The sequence below is a fragment of the Gallus gallus genome, chromosome 20 (assembly GCF_016699485.2).
Source record: "Gallus gallus isolate bGalGal1 chromosome 20, bGalGal1.mat.broiler.GRCg7b, whole genome shotgun sequence".
In the NCBI taxonomy this organism is placed as follows: Eukaryota; Metazoa; Chordata; class Aves; order Galliformes; family Phasianidae; genus Gallus; species Gallus gallus.
In genome coordinates, this window is record NC_052551.1 from 6,694,064 (window position 1) to 6,711,379 (window position 17,316).

Sequence of the window (17,316 nt, forward strand, 5' to 3'; positions counted from 1 at the left end):
TATTTTCCCCATCTGCTCTCTCACATTGGCTGCTTGGCTTTTTTTTTTTTTTTTTTTTTTTTTTTTTTTCTTATGTTTCCATATATTTTAGTAATTGTAGACTTTTCTGATTTAGACATGGTTTAAAAGACTTTGAAAGGAGTATAGTCTCAAATTTTGAAGCCTGAGCATGATAAGCTTCTTTAAATGTCTGGTTTTAGTGCTGCTACACAAATGAAGCATATGCTAATGTCAGACACTGGGAGCAGTGAGTATTAGGTGCAGGTAAAATAGGTCACACTCATGACTATAGTCATATCTGGATTTGTGAACAATTAGATTTAAGATCTGGTCTTCAGATTCTATTGTGCCTCTGGTTGTCTAAACCCTGTTACGTTGTTACACATTGTTTGTTATTATGTCAGTGAATGGAGCAGTTCATGACTGAATTGCCTTTACTTGCTTCTCTGTAGCACATCTCAAGATGCAATTTACAGTAGTAAGTCATGTGAGTCTCATATTCTACCTCATAGGCAGCAGAGCACTGCTGATTTCAGAAAGGAGCCTCTACTGCCAGGACTACTAAAAACAAAACAACAACTAAGACATCCTCTCTAATACATTTTTGATAGAAATGTGGAATTTTAACAAAATTATTTCTGTGAGAATTATCTGCTTTCTTTGGATGTGTTGCAGTTCCTTTGAAATGCTGAAAACATGAGAAATGCAAATTTGGAAGTTGAGGCAATATGTTGGTTTTGCAAATTTTTTACAAGTGTGAGAGAGACAGCTGAGAACCTGATCTGCCCTGTAGGCTTCAGAAGAAAAGCAACATTTAATTCTGATTGACTTAGACCTGTATAAATCTCACATAAATTATATACTGCTATTATTCTTTGTAAATTACTTCAAGGTAAAACAGCAAGGTAAAAGTAAAATATCAGCACTCTGCAGGAATACTGATGTTAGCTTCTTTGGTCTGACTTTATTGCTGGAAGAGAAAGCATCATTGCATTGGTGAAGTGCTATAGGTGGACTAATTACAGAATCAGCTGATCTAATTTGTCTGGCACAGCACTGTGTAAATCCTGTGTAAATATTGCCTCTTCTGTCAAATTATTTTATTTTTGTATGATGACACTGCCCGGTGCTGCTGTTCAGCTCTTTTGCCAGTGCCCTCTTCTCAATACAGATCCTTCCTGCGTAGGAATGGAAGTTCATAGCAAGATTCCTGGCAGGAAGTTAGTCAGAAAGATACAGAAGGTCTGGGATCTGGATTTGGGGGAAACTGGGAATGAGTGGGAGAGAATTCCATTTAAACTTCGTGATGAAGTGTCTTGCTAATACTACATGAATTCTCATATAAATACTCACTCAATGATTTGTTTTAGTAATACTTCACTTACGTCAAATGTACTGTTACCAAGCTCTGGGTCTATTGACTTTAGAGCATGTAATGTTGGACTAGGAAAAAAACATGAGAGAGCTGAGGCTGTGAATCAAATGTGGAGTCCCCTGGGAGATCCACTGGTACATTACTGGACAGCAGAGAGAAGAGCTAGAAGCCAAGCAGAATAAACCGAATCAGTCCCTGTGGAAATGTTTTTAAATGGCCAGCAAAAGTGAAGAGATCTATAGGGAGTTTCTCCTAATGCTGCACTGGGAATTGAGCTAATTGAGCAGACCAGTGCTGTTTTTCCAAGAATATTCCTGTCTGTGCTGCATCTTTCTTAGGGTGAAGTTTCCTTCCTAATGTAAAATATATAGCAGTATGCCGATGGGGGAAGCGCTGTGAGGTTAGGTCTGTCAATCAGTGAGGAGCACCTGGCCCCTGGGCAAAAATCCAGAGTAGCTTCTTGCCAAGGAAGTGGCTTACACAAACTGTGAACTGTGTCCACCTGTTAGGCATTGTATGCACTTGATTTATGTCTTGTGGTACAGACAGATTTGCTACAACTAGCTCTTTACAGTTTAATGGTAATTCTCGTAATTGGCACTGAATTCACTTGCAAAAACATACATGCAGACACATGTATTCTTCCTCTGCTCTTCTGTCTTCTCTTCTCTCTGGAAGGTTTTATTTCCTTGTATGCCTCTAACCATGAGTACACATGATGCAATTAAATTATGTACATAGCACTGTGCTATATTTAGAAGTAATGTTGAACTAATCTATATTGCTTTTGCAGCATTTGCAGAGTGTTTCCGACTTGACATTAGAACTATATGCCTTGGGAGATTATGACATTATATTTAAATCACAGGGCATGTGACAGAAAGCCCAGATCCATCTGGTGCCCAGGTGAAAGTGGCCCTCAGCAAAGCAATGTTCCATAGACTAAATATTTATTGAATAATTGGAGACTTATCAGAGTGCAAAGGTGCTCCATCAGTACTATGTCAAACCATTAACTAAAACCATCCTTAACCTTGTAAAAAGCAGAGCTCTTTACCACCATTGTCATATTGATGGCAATTTTCATTGACAGGCTAACTCCATGGCCCCGTTTTGACATTTTAGGTTTACTTCACACTACTGTAAAACAGAGATACCATATGCATGTATGAATATTTGTGTATCTGCCATATTCATAATGCTGTTACTAGCAGTTTTGTTATCTACTTGGTAATTTTAAAGCTGGAGGCTGCATGTTATTTCTTCCCCTTTTGGAGATCATAAATGTTGATTTTTGATGAAGATTGAAGTGCTGTTTTCTCTGTCCTACTTGTTCTAAAGTTCCGTATGTGTTAACTGTGGGAATCATAACGTGGTCCAGTCTGTTGTGGTCATTTAAAAAAATAAATGTGTTTCCTGTTTTCTCATCAAAGTACGGAGATGTTAGTAGAACGATGGAAAAAGTGTATGTGATCACTTTTTTTATGGGATTTCTGGATGAGATCATTCTAATTCAGTCTCACTAGTCAGAGCTATTTTGAGTGCCATCCTGGTTAGGAAAAAGAAGTAATTTCTAGGCTCAGCTTCACTTATCATGTCCTTGACGATATGCCACTACTGCTTTAGGAAAGTAACTATGATTTGTGAGAGCACTTCTTTCAATTTGAAGTGGAGTCGTGGCTTTTGAGATTGCAGAGAATATCTTCAAAACATGAATCCTTATGTTCAGAAAGCTAGTAGAGATCATTTTTAGATAGCATAAAATCTTGTACTTACACAGTCTCATGTTCTGGGGAGCCGCATTCCTGCTAAATGCTTGGAATTATCACTGTGCAAAAGACACAGTGAACAAGGTTGTCAGGTTTGCTCTCATCCTAGAAGGGTACCTTCATCTACCACAGTCATCTTCCCAGGACTTGTTGACTCAACCTTATGTTTGCATGGAAAACAAAAGCCTGGGACATATTTAATATTTGTATATCATGCTAAACATTGATACATATATTACATTATTAGAATAGAAAAGAAACCCTGATTTCATCTTCTGTTTTCTGTATCTTTAGATGAACAAACTTGCCATCTGCTGATAGGAGCTGTAGTTTGCTTGACACGTAAACTCCAGTTATGTGTCAGAGGAGAGGTCACATAACAGACCTTATTTGTTCTTTGTTGCCTTCCTTAACCTGGAGTAAAAAACTCTGTAGACTGACACATCAGCATGGGCTTGTGGCAAATGGAGAGCACACCCAAGCTCTTAAGGGCTGAAGCAGATAATGTATTTTGGACATTTTCATACAGGGATGAGCCATAATCAAAGTCATGCAAGACATGTTATAGGTTGTAGATAAAATATGAGCCTGATCTAAACCAGCCTAGCTAATAATTTTTTTGACATAAATCATTCCCATTCTCTACCTCATTCCAAGCCCTGTCCTTGGTTGGATGGCACTGCAATGTGTGTTCTGTTCCAACACAGCCTAGAAATTTTTGTATCAAGTTGAAGCAAACTTACATGACAGCAGCCTCTTATTGCCTCAAAAAGCAGCTGTACTGCTAGTTGTTCTGCTAGCTGGATGGCTCTCAGCATAGATGAGACTAAACAGATTTGTGCAAATGCACATATAATCCCCAAAAGACTTCTGCTTTCTCAGCTTCTGAATGCAAGCCATAAAATTTCAGGGGATTTCATTGCTTGTGAAACCACTGTGCACATTGTTTTCTCGCAATTGTGGATCTCTGTCTCCTCAGACCTCACAGTTCTGCAACACTGACTCAGTTTGTGGTATCTTCATAGAGCAATGGTAGTGCACTCATCCCTTCCGAGTAGGTGAAAATCACTTTACTCAGGGATTTTCCCATCAGGTTGACCAACACTGAAGGGCAGAGTGCAGTTAAGTTATTTACATCCAGATCACTTGGTTTTGTTTTGGCCTTGTTTGAATTAGCTGATGCAGAAAGGAAGTAGTGGCTCCATTTTTTTTCCCTCTTTCTCCTTCTGCTTTTTTATTATTTTTAGTAAAATGTTACTTAACCATATGCCTGTATTAAATGTATTTCTGAATTTCCAGAACTATGTTTTAGTATGGCAAGATATATGAAACCATTGCAAGCGTTTGGAATTTCCTGTAAAGATAATGCATAAAACACGATCAAAACTTACTGATCTGAGAGGGGTTTGGACAGGATTCCACTAAAAGTTAAGTGTCTGTCTGTTATTATCAGATCAGGTATCACTTTATGTAGGAATCAATTGTTAAATTTTAGAAACAAAAAGATATATCACTTTATATGCTAAGAATGAAGCAATTCCTTTATCATGAAGGATTTTGTTCAGTTTACTGTAAGAAAGCAGCCGTATTGTATTGGTAAAGGTTTTCATCTTTTATTACATCTATAATTACAAGAAGAAATTTTTCGGTTATTTATTTAAATCCCGGTATGGATGACAGTGACTTTTGTTTACATAGCTTCACTTTTTTATTTTTTTCCCCTGAGTCACAGTCTTTCTAATGTTCTCCAAGGAAGGTATCTGATAGACGTTTGCTTCAGTTTGGTTCTCCCGAGCCATTTGGTTAGCAAGTGTGTCACAAGTACCCAGTGATGGTAATGGCTGATGATTTGCATGTGCGGCCTCCGTAACTGTGTGTGCAAATCAGATATACCACCTTCTGAAAATCTTGTCTTTTTTTCTTACATGCTGACATGAGTGTCACTGACAACAACCCTATTTAAATTAGTGAGTGGGTACAACTCATTGATCAATACTGAAGTTAAAGGGAATGCTGACTATATTGACACTCTGCAGAGAAAGAATATGCAGGTTTAAGGAAATGTAGCTTTCCCTCTGGCCTCATTTGCTGCTTTGTGGTTTCCATGTCATGTAATGGGGGCAAGGTTGAACTTCTCCTTTTGTTCTCCCTGTAATCAATATCCTAGATGCAGCCACTGTTAACAGTGCTGTCCTAATTGCCCTGTGTGCAGTATGTCAGGGCATGTACTTTGAGTATCTCACTTTTCTCAATCCAGGAGACCCAAGACAGTTCAGGATTTTCTGACGATTTAGCTCATTCCCTCCCTTGCCACTTGCTTTCACACTTTTTCATCATCATACTTAAGCACAGACATGCTAGAGATCCCTTGCTTAGTCAAAAAGCAGACAACCCTCCCACCTGTCAAAGGGCATATAAGCACATTTAGACGGGGCTCTCATGCATTTCAGTTCTGACAGGTTTTATACTCATAATCTTCTGCCAGCTTTCCTTGTCTCACTTTAGTGAGAACTGGGAATTCAGGTGACTACCTTCAGTGTCTCAGCCAGTGGGTGGGAAACAGCTGTTTTAGCCAGATTGCATTTCTATAGGTTGAATAGGCCTCACAAGGAAGGGGGAGACTTCTCTCCCACATACTGACCTCAGTGTTTATCCTTGACTAGAAGGCAGCTTGACCTATAATAGCATGAATTACCAGGGAGGAGATTACCTGGGACACATACCTGCACCTAGCTCAGGAAGTAGGTATGGTTGTATATGAAACTGTTCACAGTAAATGAAAATTGTTAGCAATGAAATCATCACTGAGAGGAGCCACAGTTTGCAGCAAGCCTTGATACAGGCTCTGATTTTGCATGTGTAATAATTAACACATCCTGTCTTGCTGCCTTCTCATTTCAGTAGCATTGTTAGTGACATCACTAAAAAGAATTGAAAAATTCCAGGACAGGTGTTTAAAATGTCTGAACTCACGGGGGGAGGTAGGCTTCCATCTCAAAAAGAACATAAATGTTTCAACTGAACTGCCAGATTATTCTTAAGCTGCAGTCATATAAATAGTTACAGAACGTCATTAGAAACATTTAAAATACAACCCAGCACATTAGCATGACAAATATATTAGTCATATGTGATTTAGCTATGAAAAGTGGCTTTTCTTATGACATCAGTGGAATATTGCTTTTGTTACCTCTTGGGTTTAGCAAGTAATTTACAGCTTGAATGACAACTCAATTGCGAGGAAGCGACAGAAAGTAGACACTCTACTTATGGATCTTTAAAAAAATAAAAAAGACTATTTAGATTAACACACACACATAAAAAACCCTTTGAATATTCGAAGCTAAAGGGAAGAGAAAGGCAATACAAATGAAATGAACTCTTTAACTCCAGGAGTTCACCAGATCTGCTACTGAATTAAATATTAACTCATGGAACTAAAGTGAGCTAAATGCTAGCTATGAATTCAGACACGTGGGTCAAGAAGGACCAGGTACACATCTGATGGAGGCAAATAAAAGCACAATCTTCAGGTCTCTGCTTAGCTCGATGGGCTAACTCATGTGTCTGTCTACTCACCCGTGTGGAAAGAATATCGACAGAGAGGTAGATACGATCTTCCTCTGGATGAGCTTCTGGGCATCTTCTGACCCAAGGCAGACAACAACACATTGCTGTCTGTTATGATCTCTATCATAATAGTCTCTTTCCACCTCTAGCACTGAAAATATCATCGTGTTAGTATGTGTAGCTGTAAATAATTTGCGTTTTAGTGATCAAAAAATGTCGGCTTTTCTGTTTTTGGATGTTCGTTTTTTTGTGCGTGTGCCTTCTGAGCAGTACGGCTTGCAAACTGGGGCACTCCGTTATGAAGCTGGGCCTTTGGCGCCCTCAAGTGAAAAAAACCTGTTTTTTACAGGGAGTAGGATCGGAAAAAAAACAGAAACCAACCCACTGAGAACACAACTTCAAAGGAAAATGACAGCGTGAATGGAAACTACGTGTCTTACTCAGCATGGGCATCTAACTCCCTGCTTTATGAATCAGATTAGTAATTAATGCAGATATGCTACAAACGATACTTTAAGTGCTATGTCATCTAACCCCTAGCATAAACTCAGATAGCATTTCTAACCACCTAAGTAACGGGTTTGATTTTTGAAGAGCCAGTTAGTTGTAACCTTACTGACATCAGTCTGAGCTTTGAACAAAGGTTAGCAAGTCAGAAGGAATTATTTATGCATAGATGCTGCCTGGTTTTTCCTCCCATAGGCAGCTCCCAAGTAGATGTGACTTTAGATAATTGTCCAAATTCTTCTATTTGTCTTCTACAAGTTTGGAGGCTTGGTTTTCGCTCCATGTATGATTCCATAATGTTGTAGATTTTTGTTTTGTTTTGTTTTGTTTTTCCCTGTGATGCCTGAAGTATTGGGATTTATAAATGAAGCGCACTTTTATGATGATACACTGGTGAGGGAAAATAATATGTGTATTCTGTGATCATTTTCTATTGCTTTCTGTGATAGTCACCATCTGACAACTGATGCCTGAAACTCAAGCTGCTCATATGAGTTGGCTGTGTGCAGACCCTATGGACTCCAGAGAATTAGGGCATGCTCTGAATTGTTGGCCTTTCACAGTGTTAGATGAAACTTATTTTCATTTCATCCTCCTCAGTTCATTGTGTTTTTCAGTGTTACTTGCAAAAGTGAAGCCACTTCCCTCTCTGTCCCACTGGATTATCTCGGTTGAAGCCTTCTAGTCACAAAGCTGGAGGGAAACTTCTTATTAGCTGTGTCAATACACTTTTTTTTTCCCAGTGAAATACATACTACTCCTAATATGAGTATTGAAAAGGAGTTTTGAATGTTTTGTGCAAGTAGAATGTGTGGCCTCTGAATAGCAGCCACAAGGCTGGCTGCTGTCTCACAAAGCCTGGTCATAAATTATTTACAGACATATTACACTTCGTCTGCCTGGGTATATGAGGTAACTGTGTGATCTGCACCACATTGTCCAGGTGAGTTGGGGATCAGTCCTGCTGACTTGCTGCAGCTTGGACAGATTGGAAAGAAGACATAAACAGATCCATAAAACACAAATTAGGGATACCCAAAGATTCTAATTAGATGAAGTAAAGCTATCTAGATATGTAAGCAAGGAGTGTTTTCTTTAGCAGCAAGTGATCCTTCAAACAGGCAGAGATGAGACTGGAGATCTGAGTCTTCTGAAGACCAATGTAGAATGCAGTATTTGTTTATTATTATTATCATTTATTTTTTTCAGTAGCAGTCTGGCTGTGAGCTCATAGCCTTAAATTTCCGACTCTCCAACAAGGTCCCACCCAGAAATGTCCTATCCTTCTGCACCTGTAGTTCTCATATTAGGTTAGCATGGAAAATGTTTTGTAGGAATAATTTGTATACAGTTGAGAGTGCCCAGAGTTAAGATCAGAGGTATACATCCAATATAATCTTTTTGGCATGGGAATAATGGGAAAAGATACTCCACCAAATGCTGCATCCACCATGTTGAACTGTGATTTCTAAAGAAATGATTCTCCACCTCTCACCCATTTTTCCTTATATACTCAGTCTTAGATCTAGTTAACTTACTGGTTTGGTACAAACTGGTGAGAAAGCAAAACAGATTGAAGAGAAATCAAGCAGAAAGAATGGGTCCCGTAAACACACCGTATGCAATATGCAAATCCTTTGTACTCTCCTGGGACAAGCCCTTAGGATTCACTAGGGCCAAAAAGATATCTAAAATCTTAAAAGCCTATTCCTAGAAAAGAAACATGCAAACCTATTTCAGATACCTAAATTTTCTATATAGTCCTATTTACAGTACATGGCATCCAGTGAAGAGTGACACATATATATATTTATCAGATTATTCTGCATGTGTCAAACTGTTTCCTGAAAGGTGTTCCATTTGACATGGATGACTGACTGTTGTTCATGGTTTAAAATCACGATGATGTTGGTGCCATGCATAATAGGAATTGCCAAAAGTGTGCAAGTCACCAAGCTAATCAGGACTTGCAGGTTTGTAACAGTAACAATCTAATCTTAGGACTAAACTCAGTTTAGGACTAAACTCAGCTGTCCCTCACAAGTTCAGGTCTAACTTCAGCACTGACACAAACTACATGGAAAACTTTGACCAAGAAGTCTTTCTTCATTTTCTAGCTCCTGCACTAAACCCAGTTTCCTGGACACTTAAGAGATCACCTTACTGATATTTAAACTAAGGTCTGTCTTCCTTGATAACTCTAAGAAAGCAGTCCTCCTTCTCCCCAAAACTAAAATTATTTTTCCAAACTTCTCTTATTTCACCTCAGCAAATGAAAGACTGATCTTAGCTCATCTTCCCTAGCAAATCTGTTACCTAACCCTAATCCAAGCTACTAGTCTAATTGCATTGTTAGCTCTCAGCTAGTAATTTACAGCAGCCATAAACACAATTGTTCATCAGTGACTGATGGCATCAAGAGTAAATGTCAGTAAATGTCTGCTTTTTGAATACCTTTCTGAACAATTACTTGTATACTCAGGAGAGTCAGAATCCTAGCCCTAATAATGATCTCAGTCCTTATTTCTACTGTTACGCTCATCTTAAGGAGAAAATCCATCTCCAACCCCCTATAAAACTCAACACAGTTTGCATTATCCCATTAGATTCTACTGTAAACTGAATGTAGCCACTTCTTTTGGACTCCTGCCCAAATTCCTGCCCAAATTTAGTTTACCTCCAATGGTTAGTCCACATTCTACCTTGACTGTAATTTTAATGCTACATTAAGGTCTTTATCATCTCCAAAGATTAACAGTTGGTGAGCTTGATGGTATGAGCGCTACTGTGAACCTGGAGACCTAATATAAACCTTAGCCTAACCTACTTTAAGGAGTTATATATAACCCAAAGCTCAGTCTTCTTCTTAACCCTACAGCTATTCCTGATTCTCCTGTTAACTTGAGATAAGCAACCACTTTCAGCCTTATAAATATATGTTTGTAGCCCCTGATGATACTTGTCCTAATTGATGCAAATTTGTCTACATAAAATAGGCCTAGAAATAGCCCCAGTGAGTTTCAATCCTAACAATTGAAAATTTGAATCCTTATCATAGCAGTGATTCCCTTGTAAATCATAAGAGGACTTGAAAGTCATCTGAAAATTAAATAGACCCCAACTCTCCCCCACTATGTGCATGCATTTGTCAGTGCAGTCCCATACAGCTAACCGTTCTTAATCTCAAACTTGAACCTGCCTATAAATCAAGCTTCAAATAGCAGATTTAACATTTACCAGCTTTATGTACTTCACATGCCACTAACAGTCAAAGAACTCATTGTAGCTGAAACCTAGTATTCACTCTTATCTCTTCAATCCTTTATCTAAAAACTAGCCCATATCAGTTTTGCTTCTCTGACAAAAACTGATCTTGTCCCACAGTAAGGGTCCTAAAATCAGAACTGATACTTTGACAATACACGAAGAGCTTCTGCTAGTTAATTAATTAGTTAATTAATTCTGCAAATGCTGCTGACAGTAACTATAGCTTTTTTGTGTGTCAATAACTAAGTCAGCGTCCCTCAAAAGAGATTCAAGGCCTTTCAGTTATGTCACCTTTGTATCACTGTAATTTCACTGAAAAGAGCAGTATTACCCTTGATTTAAACTAACATCAGCGAAAGAAGGATCAGCCAGCAATAGCAAATGTGGGCAGTTCTTAGGGCAGTCTTTTTGCAGTCACTTTTCTGCTTGTAAGTGTATTTCAAAATTATCAATTTAAAAAGAGAATCATAGGATACTAGCATGTGGGTGTGTGATATATCAGCACAATTCAACAAGCAGTAGAACTCCATACAGCATTAAGCAGAATCCTGCGTAAGATACACAGCTAGCTTCAGCCAAGGGAAACAGATCAATATGGTAGAACTGCAGAAATTTGAACTCCAGGATATCAATTTAATGCTTCTGGCCTGGAAATAAGCTATCCTGACATTCACTGCTTCTCATATAAACCTTTTCCTCCTTGCATGACATCATGCCGTCAGCACTATTTACTGCCAGTTGATGGACGGTTACTGGCATTCTTGCACGTGGAGTGCACTAAACATGCTGCAGCACCTCAAGTTACTGTGATCCAAGTACATTTTGAACTTCTGGTAGAATCACAGAATGGCCTGAGTTGGAAGGGACCTCAAGGATCATGAATCTCCAACCCCTCTGCCCGGCAGGGCCACCAACCTCCCCATTTTCTAGACCAGGTTTCCCAGGGCCTCATCCAACCTGGCCTTGAACACCTCCAAGGATGGGGCATCCACAACCTCTCTGGGCAGCCCGTTCCAGCACCTCACCACTCTCCTGGTAAAGAACTTCCCCCTAACATCCAGCCTAAATTTTCCCTCTTTCAACTTAAAACCGTTCCCCCTTGTCCTGCTGTTATCTACCCTTTCAAAGAGTTTACTCCCTTCCTGTTTATAGGCTCCCTTCAGGTACTGAAAGGCTGCAATGAGGTCACCCCGCAGCCTTCTCTTCTCCAGGCTGAATAAGCCCAGCTCCCTCAGCCTGTCCTCGTAGGGGAGGTGCTCCAGCCCCCTGATCATCTTTGTGCCCCTTCTCTGGACCCTCTCCAACAGCTCTCTGTCTTTCTTGTACTGGGGGCTCCGTACCTGGACACAGTACTCCAGATGGGGCCTCACAAGAGCAGAGTAGAGAGGGACAATCACCTCCCTGTCCCTGCTGGCCACCCCTCTCATGATGGAGCCCAGGATACCATTTGCTTTTTGAGCTGCAAGAGCACACTGCTGGCTCATGTTAAGTTTGTCATCCATCAGGTCCCCCAGGTCCTTCTCTGCAGAGCTGCTCTCAAGAACTGCTCCTTCCAGTCTGTATAGATGCCTGGGGTTCCTCCGGCCCAAGTGCAAAACCCTGCACTTTGCTGTGTTGAACCTCATTAGGTTCACCTGGGCTCATCTTTCAAGTCTGTCAAGGTCCCTCTGAATGGCATCCCTTCCTTCCTCCGTGTCAACCGCACCACTCAGCTTGGTGTCGTCAGCAAAGAACTCATTCAGTACCTCAGCTTTGTCTGTTGAAGCCAGTTCTCCTTTTAAACTTACTAAAGAAGGTATACCCATTTTGGCCTGTCTCTTCTGGTCAATGTACCTGTAGAATGTCTTCTTATTGTTTTTCACATCCCTCACCAAGTTCAGTTCTATCTGCGCCTTGGCTTTCCTGATCCTACGTCTGCAAGTCCGGACAGCATCCCTGTACTCTTCCCAGGTGACATGCCCTTGTTTCCAGAGCTTGTACGCACCTTTCTTCACCCTCAGTGTGCCCAGCAGGTCCTTGCCGAGCCATGCCGGTTTCCTATCTCGTCTGCCCATTTTCCTATTCAGAGGGATGGAGACCTTATCTTTCACTTATCTGTGAAAGATAAATCTATATATTTTCATTTTGTTTCCTCATTGGTGTTATATTCTATGTCATACTCGAAAACTCCTTTGGTTTGGGGATATTAAAATAATTCTGGGTGGGTTTCCCAATGAAAAAGAAGGTACATGATTCTTATCCATCTCCTGTACCATGCAACAAGCCAAATGCCACAGGTGAAGTACCTTTTTCTTCATAAATTTTATGCATTTACTGGTGCTGTTGCTATCTACTCACCCAAATTCTAGCAGTTTAAAGTATAAAAAGAACCAATTCTGCAAGAATGTAGATAATTGTAAGTCTTCAGCACAACTGAGAATGAAAGCCCACACTTTTTGAATAACTAGCTCTTATCTCTTGGGCTCTCTGCTCCATTTCTAGTTCTAATAACCTCATATTTTGTCTTGTTATGTCAAAGCTGATAGCTCTTCAAGAGACAGCAATTGCTTGCCCTACCATTGCTACTTTCAATAGGGCCAAGTGTCGGGTCCTGCATTTTGGTCACAACAACCACAGGCAACCCTACAGGCTTGGGGAAGAGTAGCTAGAAAGCTGCCTGATGGAAAGGGACCTTGGTGTATTGATGGACAGTCGGCTGAATATGAGCCAGCAGTGTTCCCAGGTGGCCAAGAAGGCCAGTGGCATCCTGGCTTGTATCAGGAATGGTGTGGTGAGCAGAACTAGGGAAGTAATCCTGCACCTGTACTTGGCATTGGTGAGGCCTCACCTCGAGTACTGTGTTCAGTTTTGGGCACCTCAGTACAGAAAGGACATGGAGGTGCTGGAGCAGGTCCAAAGAAGAGCAACAAGGTTTGTGAAGGCTTGGAGAATATGCCCTATGAGGAGAGACTGAAGGAACTGGGGTTGTTTAGTCTGGGGAAAAGGAGGCTGAGGGGAGACCTTATTGCTCTCTTCCAATATCTGAAAGGTGCTTACAGTGAGAGCAGTATTGGTCTCTTCCCACTGGTGACAGGTGACAGGATGAGGAGACATGGCCTCAAGTTGTGCCAGGGTAAGTTTAGTTTGGATACCAGGAAACACTTCTTTACAGACAGGGTTGTTAAGCACTGAAATGGGCTTCCCAGGGAGATGGTTGGGTCACCATCCCTGGATTTGTTTAAAAACCATTTGGATGTGGTGCTCAGGGACATGATGTAGCGGAGGGTTGTTAGTTAGGATAGTATGGTTAGGTCGTGGTTGGACTTGTTGATCTTTAAGGTTTTTTTCAACCTGAGAGATTCTATGATTCTATAATTAAAATAACAAACTAGTGGAAACTATAACATTCTCTGTCACCTTCCTTATACTACTATTTTTCATCATAGTGTGACTACTGATTAACTTTCATAATCCAAATACTCCTTTCTAACTTGGCCCTAATGCAAGGCCATCATGTTCTCTGAGGCATATTCTATACTGAGACTGCAGATTTCAGCACTGAAATGAAGCTACTCTTGAGTCCAAGCACAAGCAGTTTGTCTTTTGACTTCTGAGTTCTCATTGTCAGTACTTGACTCTGTGACAGATGTTCCTGTTCTTTCTTTTTTTTTGTGTGTACTACTTCTTCTTTCCTTTCCTTTTCTAATAGACAGACATTATTAGGGAGACTTGGTAAACCTTTTCTTATTTTGGATGTGCTGAATTAAATGAGACAGAAGAAATTCAAAAATTCAAAATTGTTCCTTTTTGCCTTCCCTTCCCTTCCCTTCCCTTCCCCTTCCCCTTCCCCTTCCCTCTTCTTCTCTTCCCCCCCCCCCCCCCCCCCCCCCTTTTTTTTTTGTTTTGGTTCAACAATAAGGCTCTTAAGGTTCATATTGAATTTTTTACCCTTCAGAACACAGCAAATTAAATTAGATGTTGCCTGGTCATTAAGATAGTGAGATTTCCTGTGGAGAGGATTTGAAAGCTTGTAATATAGCAGAGCTACAGTGGAGCAGAGAGTAGGAACTAAAGGAGGCAGCTGAGTCATGAGATGCACAGCAAGCCACCTTCCTAATGCCTTCCCACAGAGAAACTGAATCAGCATTTACCTGAAAAGCTTATTTCTCAGACTTCGTCCTTTGGGAGCAAGGTTTGAAATCTACAGATAGACTCCATCATGCTATCTGTATTTTATTCTTTAATACAGATGAATTTATCTACCTGACATGCAAACTGCAGTCACTTAACACCCAAAGTGATATACTTGGAAATCACACACTTAAGGGATCACAGACATACATGGATGTACAAATGGGGCTTAAAACTTGAAGACGTTTACAAGCCTAGAGGATATTTTGCAATATCTCATGAAATTGAATAACTGAAAAAATTAGACCATACTTTGAATAATAAATAGCAAATGTAAACAATGATTACACAGTTTATTCTATTTAAAAATAATTTCACGGTGAATCCTGCAAGGAAAACACCAGGGAAAAATAGGGGGAATCTCACAACTTTGACATTAGCTGCATTTTTCCTAAACCATTAATGGAGTAAAGAAGCTCAGGGTAGGTAGCTCCACTGTGTTGTATAACAAAATTAATACACAAAGTATCAGCAAGAAGCATAAGGATGAAATCTACTCTTGTTGTAAAATCAATGGTGTTACTGAGGCTACAAGAAAAGTGAAGTCAGCACACCCACATAGTAACAGGAATCTACATATTTTGTGTAAGAGACCAGGAATGATAACAAAATATGGGAACAATGAGACATTCAGTAGAAAACAAAATCCAAACTATAGCCATGATTTGGAAATATCTTCATTTTTTTAAAAAATAATTTGATTCTCTTATTTCTATGTTATTTGTCTCAGTTTTTCTGATATCCCTATCACCACAGTATAGAGACTTTTCATCTTCTAATGGATAGACGTTAACACCCAGATCAGATATTAGGAAGAGTTTCCCAATTGGGTGGTCAGTGACATACTGGAGACAACGAAGTGAAATGACACTGCATCTCTTATTGGAGCATTTCAAGAAGGCGGCGCTCTGTCTTAGTGCTTGGAGGTGTACTGACTGACCTCCCGACGTCCTTCCCAGCCCTGCATTTCAGTGATTCTGACTCGGAATCGTGATCCATTCTAAACGTATTTTAATCAATGTAGAGAAAAGGTCAGGTCAGTTGCCTAATGACAGCTTCAGCTGACACAGGGACTTTAACCTTCCAACACTGTGCCACATTTATTACACGGTACATTCACTGATAGCAGGGGAGGCTGAACATGCTCTTACTGGCAAGAGAACTGATACAACCAGCAGGTCTCTGAGGCAGTTCCACCCCAACTATATGTGGTTCAGTCATGAGCCATGAATTTGCACCCATATCACAGCCACAGCAGAACTGCTCATTTCCCAGGAAAACCCACGTCTTTAGATAGTAACCTTAACAATTGTTTCCGTGCGGAGGAAATCCCCCCACTTCTACTGTCTGATTTCCCATGCTCTAACTCCTACCACTCATCCACTCATCCAAGTCAGTCCTCAGCTCCAAGCAAGTGCACGTAAACCTCTGACAGCAGAGCTGACCTCACAGCACGTGCCCGACATCCATGTGAAACAGAAGCATAGGACCACAGAATGGCTCGGGTTGGAAGGGACCTCAAGGATCCTCGAGCTCCAACCCCCCTGCCGCAGGGTCAATACGTAAAGGGAAGAGAAACAGCTGGACATAAGAAGAAACAATTGGCCACGAAGACTGAATTTCTGGAACTTGAAATTTAATTCTTAGCGATTCTTCGAACCAACGACGACCGGACCGCCGCCGAGGACCGCCCCGCCCGCTGCCGCCGCCAGCGCCGCGCAGGGGTCGGAGGCCGCCGCGGGAAGGCGGGGAGCCGGCCCGAGTCACGTGACGGTGCCAACATGGCGGCGCCGTGGCAGCGGCGCTGTGGCGGCTGCTGAAGGAGGCGCGGTTCTTCCGGGTGATGGGCTTTGAGCGCTCCCGGCCCCGCCATGCAGCCCCCGGCCCGCGAGCAGGACGCCCGCACCAAGAGCATGTTCGTGTCGCGGGCCCTGGAGAAGATCTTGGCGGAGAAGGAGGCGAAGCGGCCCCCGCACGGGCAGCTGCGGAGAGCCTGCCAGGTGGCGCTGGGTGAGTCCGGCCGGGCCGACCCGCCGGGCTGGGAGCCGCCGGCCTGCGCGGCGCTGCGTGCCGGGCCCGGAGCGGGGCAGCGCCCGGGGCTGGGTGCGGTGTCACACCGGGGGTGCCGCGGCGGGGTCCGTGGGCCGAGACCCGGGAGGCCCCGGAGGGGCGGGAAGATGGGGGAAGCGCTCCTTTGGTGCGGAGGGACAGCCCCGGCTGCTGTCTGCTCTGCTCGCTTCTGGCCTCGGTATGGAACAGAAGGGCTTGGGAGTGCCACTCTAGGATTGCTTTCGAGAAAATTAATGACAAGCTTTTCAAATAGGAAACGAGCTGTGTGAGGACCCTCGCGTCCAGACCCCCCCCGATCCCATGGGCTCTGGTACTTTTCCTCCAGCTTGTGGCTGGGCTGGCAGAAACTCTGTGGTGCAGCCCGAGACAGGCTGTGGTGTCCTGCAGAACTGAAATATGTCTTCTGAACTTGGCAGCCTGGTTCTAAAATCTGCAGCTGCAAATCCATCCTTTTCTAATGTAGGTGTATCTGCTACAGTTCTGAAAGCATATGGTACGTTGCAGAGGGGAAACAGTAGGCGAGGCAGTGCGGCTCTCACTGGTGCAGTTCTTGGTGGCCTTTCTTATTTTACGGAAGTGACATCTCTT

The 17,316-nt window shown here is 41.8% G+C and overlaps 1 protein-coding gene across 2 annotated transcripts in view; it reads left to right on the top strand.

The window, feature by feature from the left end:
• ARFGEF2 (ADP ribosylation factor guanine nucleotide exchange factor 2) overlaps positions 1–17,316 on the top strand; it is a 62,893-nt gene that overhangs the window by 11,310 nt on the left and 34,267 nt on the right. Inside the window, exon 1 of one of the 2 annotated variants that reach the window (XM_417388.8) lies at positions 16,406–16,668. The exons of the other annotated variant lie outside the window; for it this stretch is intronic. Coding sequence (XP_417388.4) covers positions 16,530–16,668 — 139 coding nt within the window. The 5' untranslated portion in view covers positions 16,406–16,529. Of the gene's footprint in view, positions 1–16,405; positions 16,669–17,316 lie in introns of those variants that run through there. 2 annotated transcript variants of the gene reach the window in all.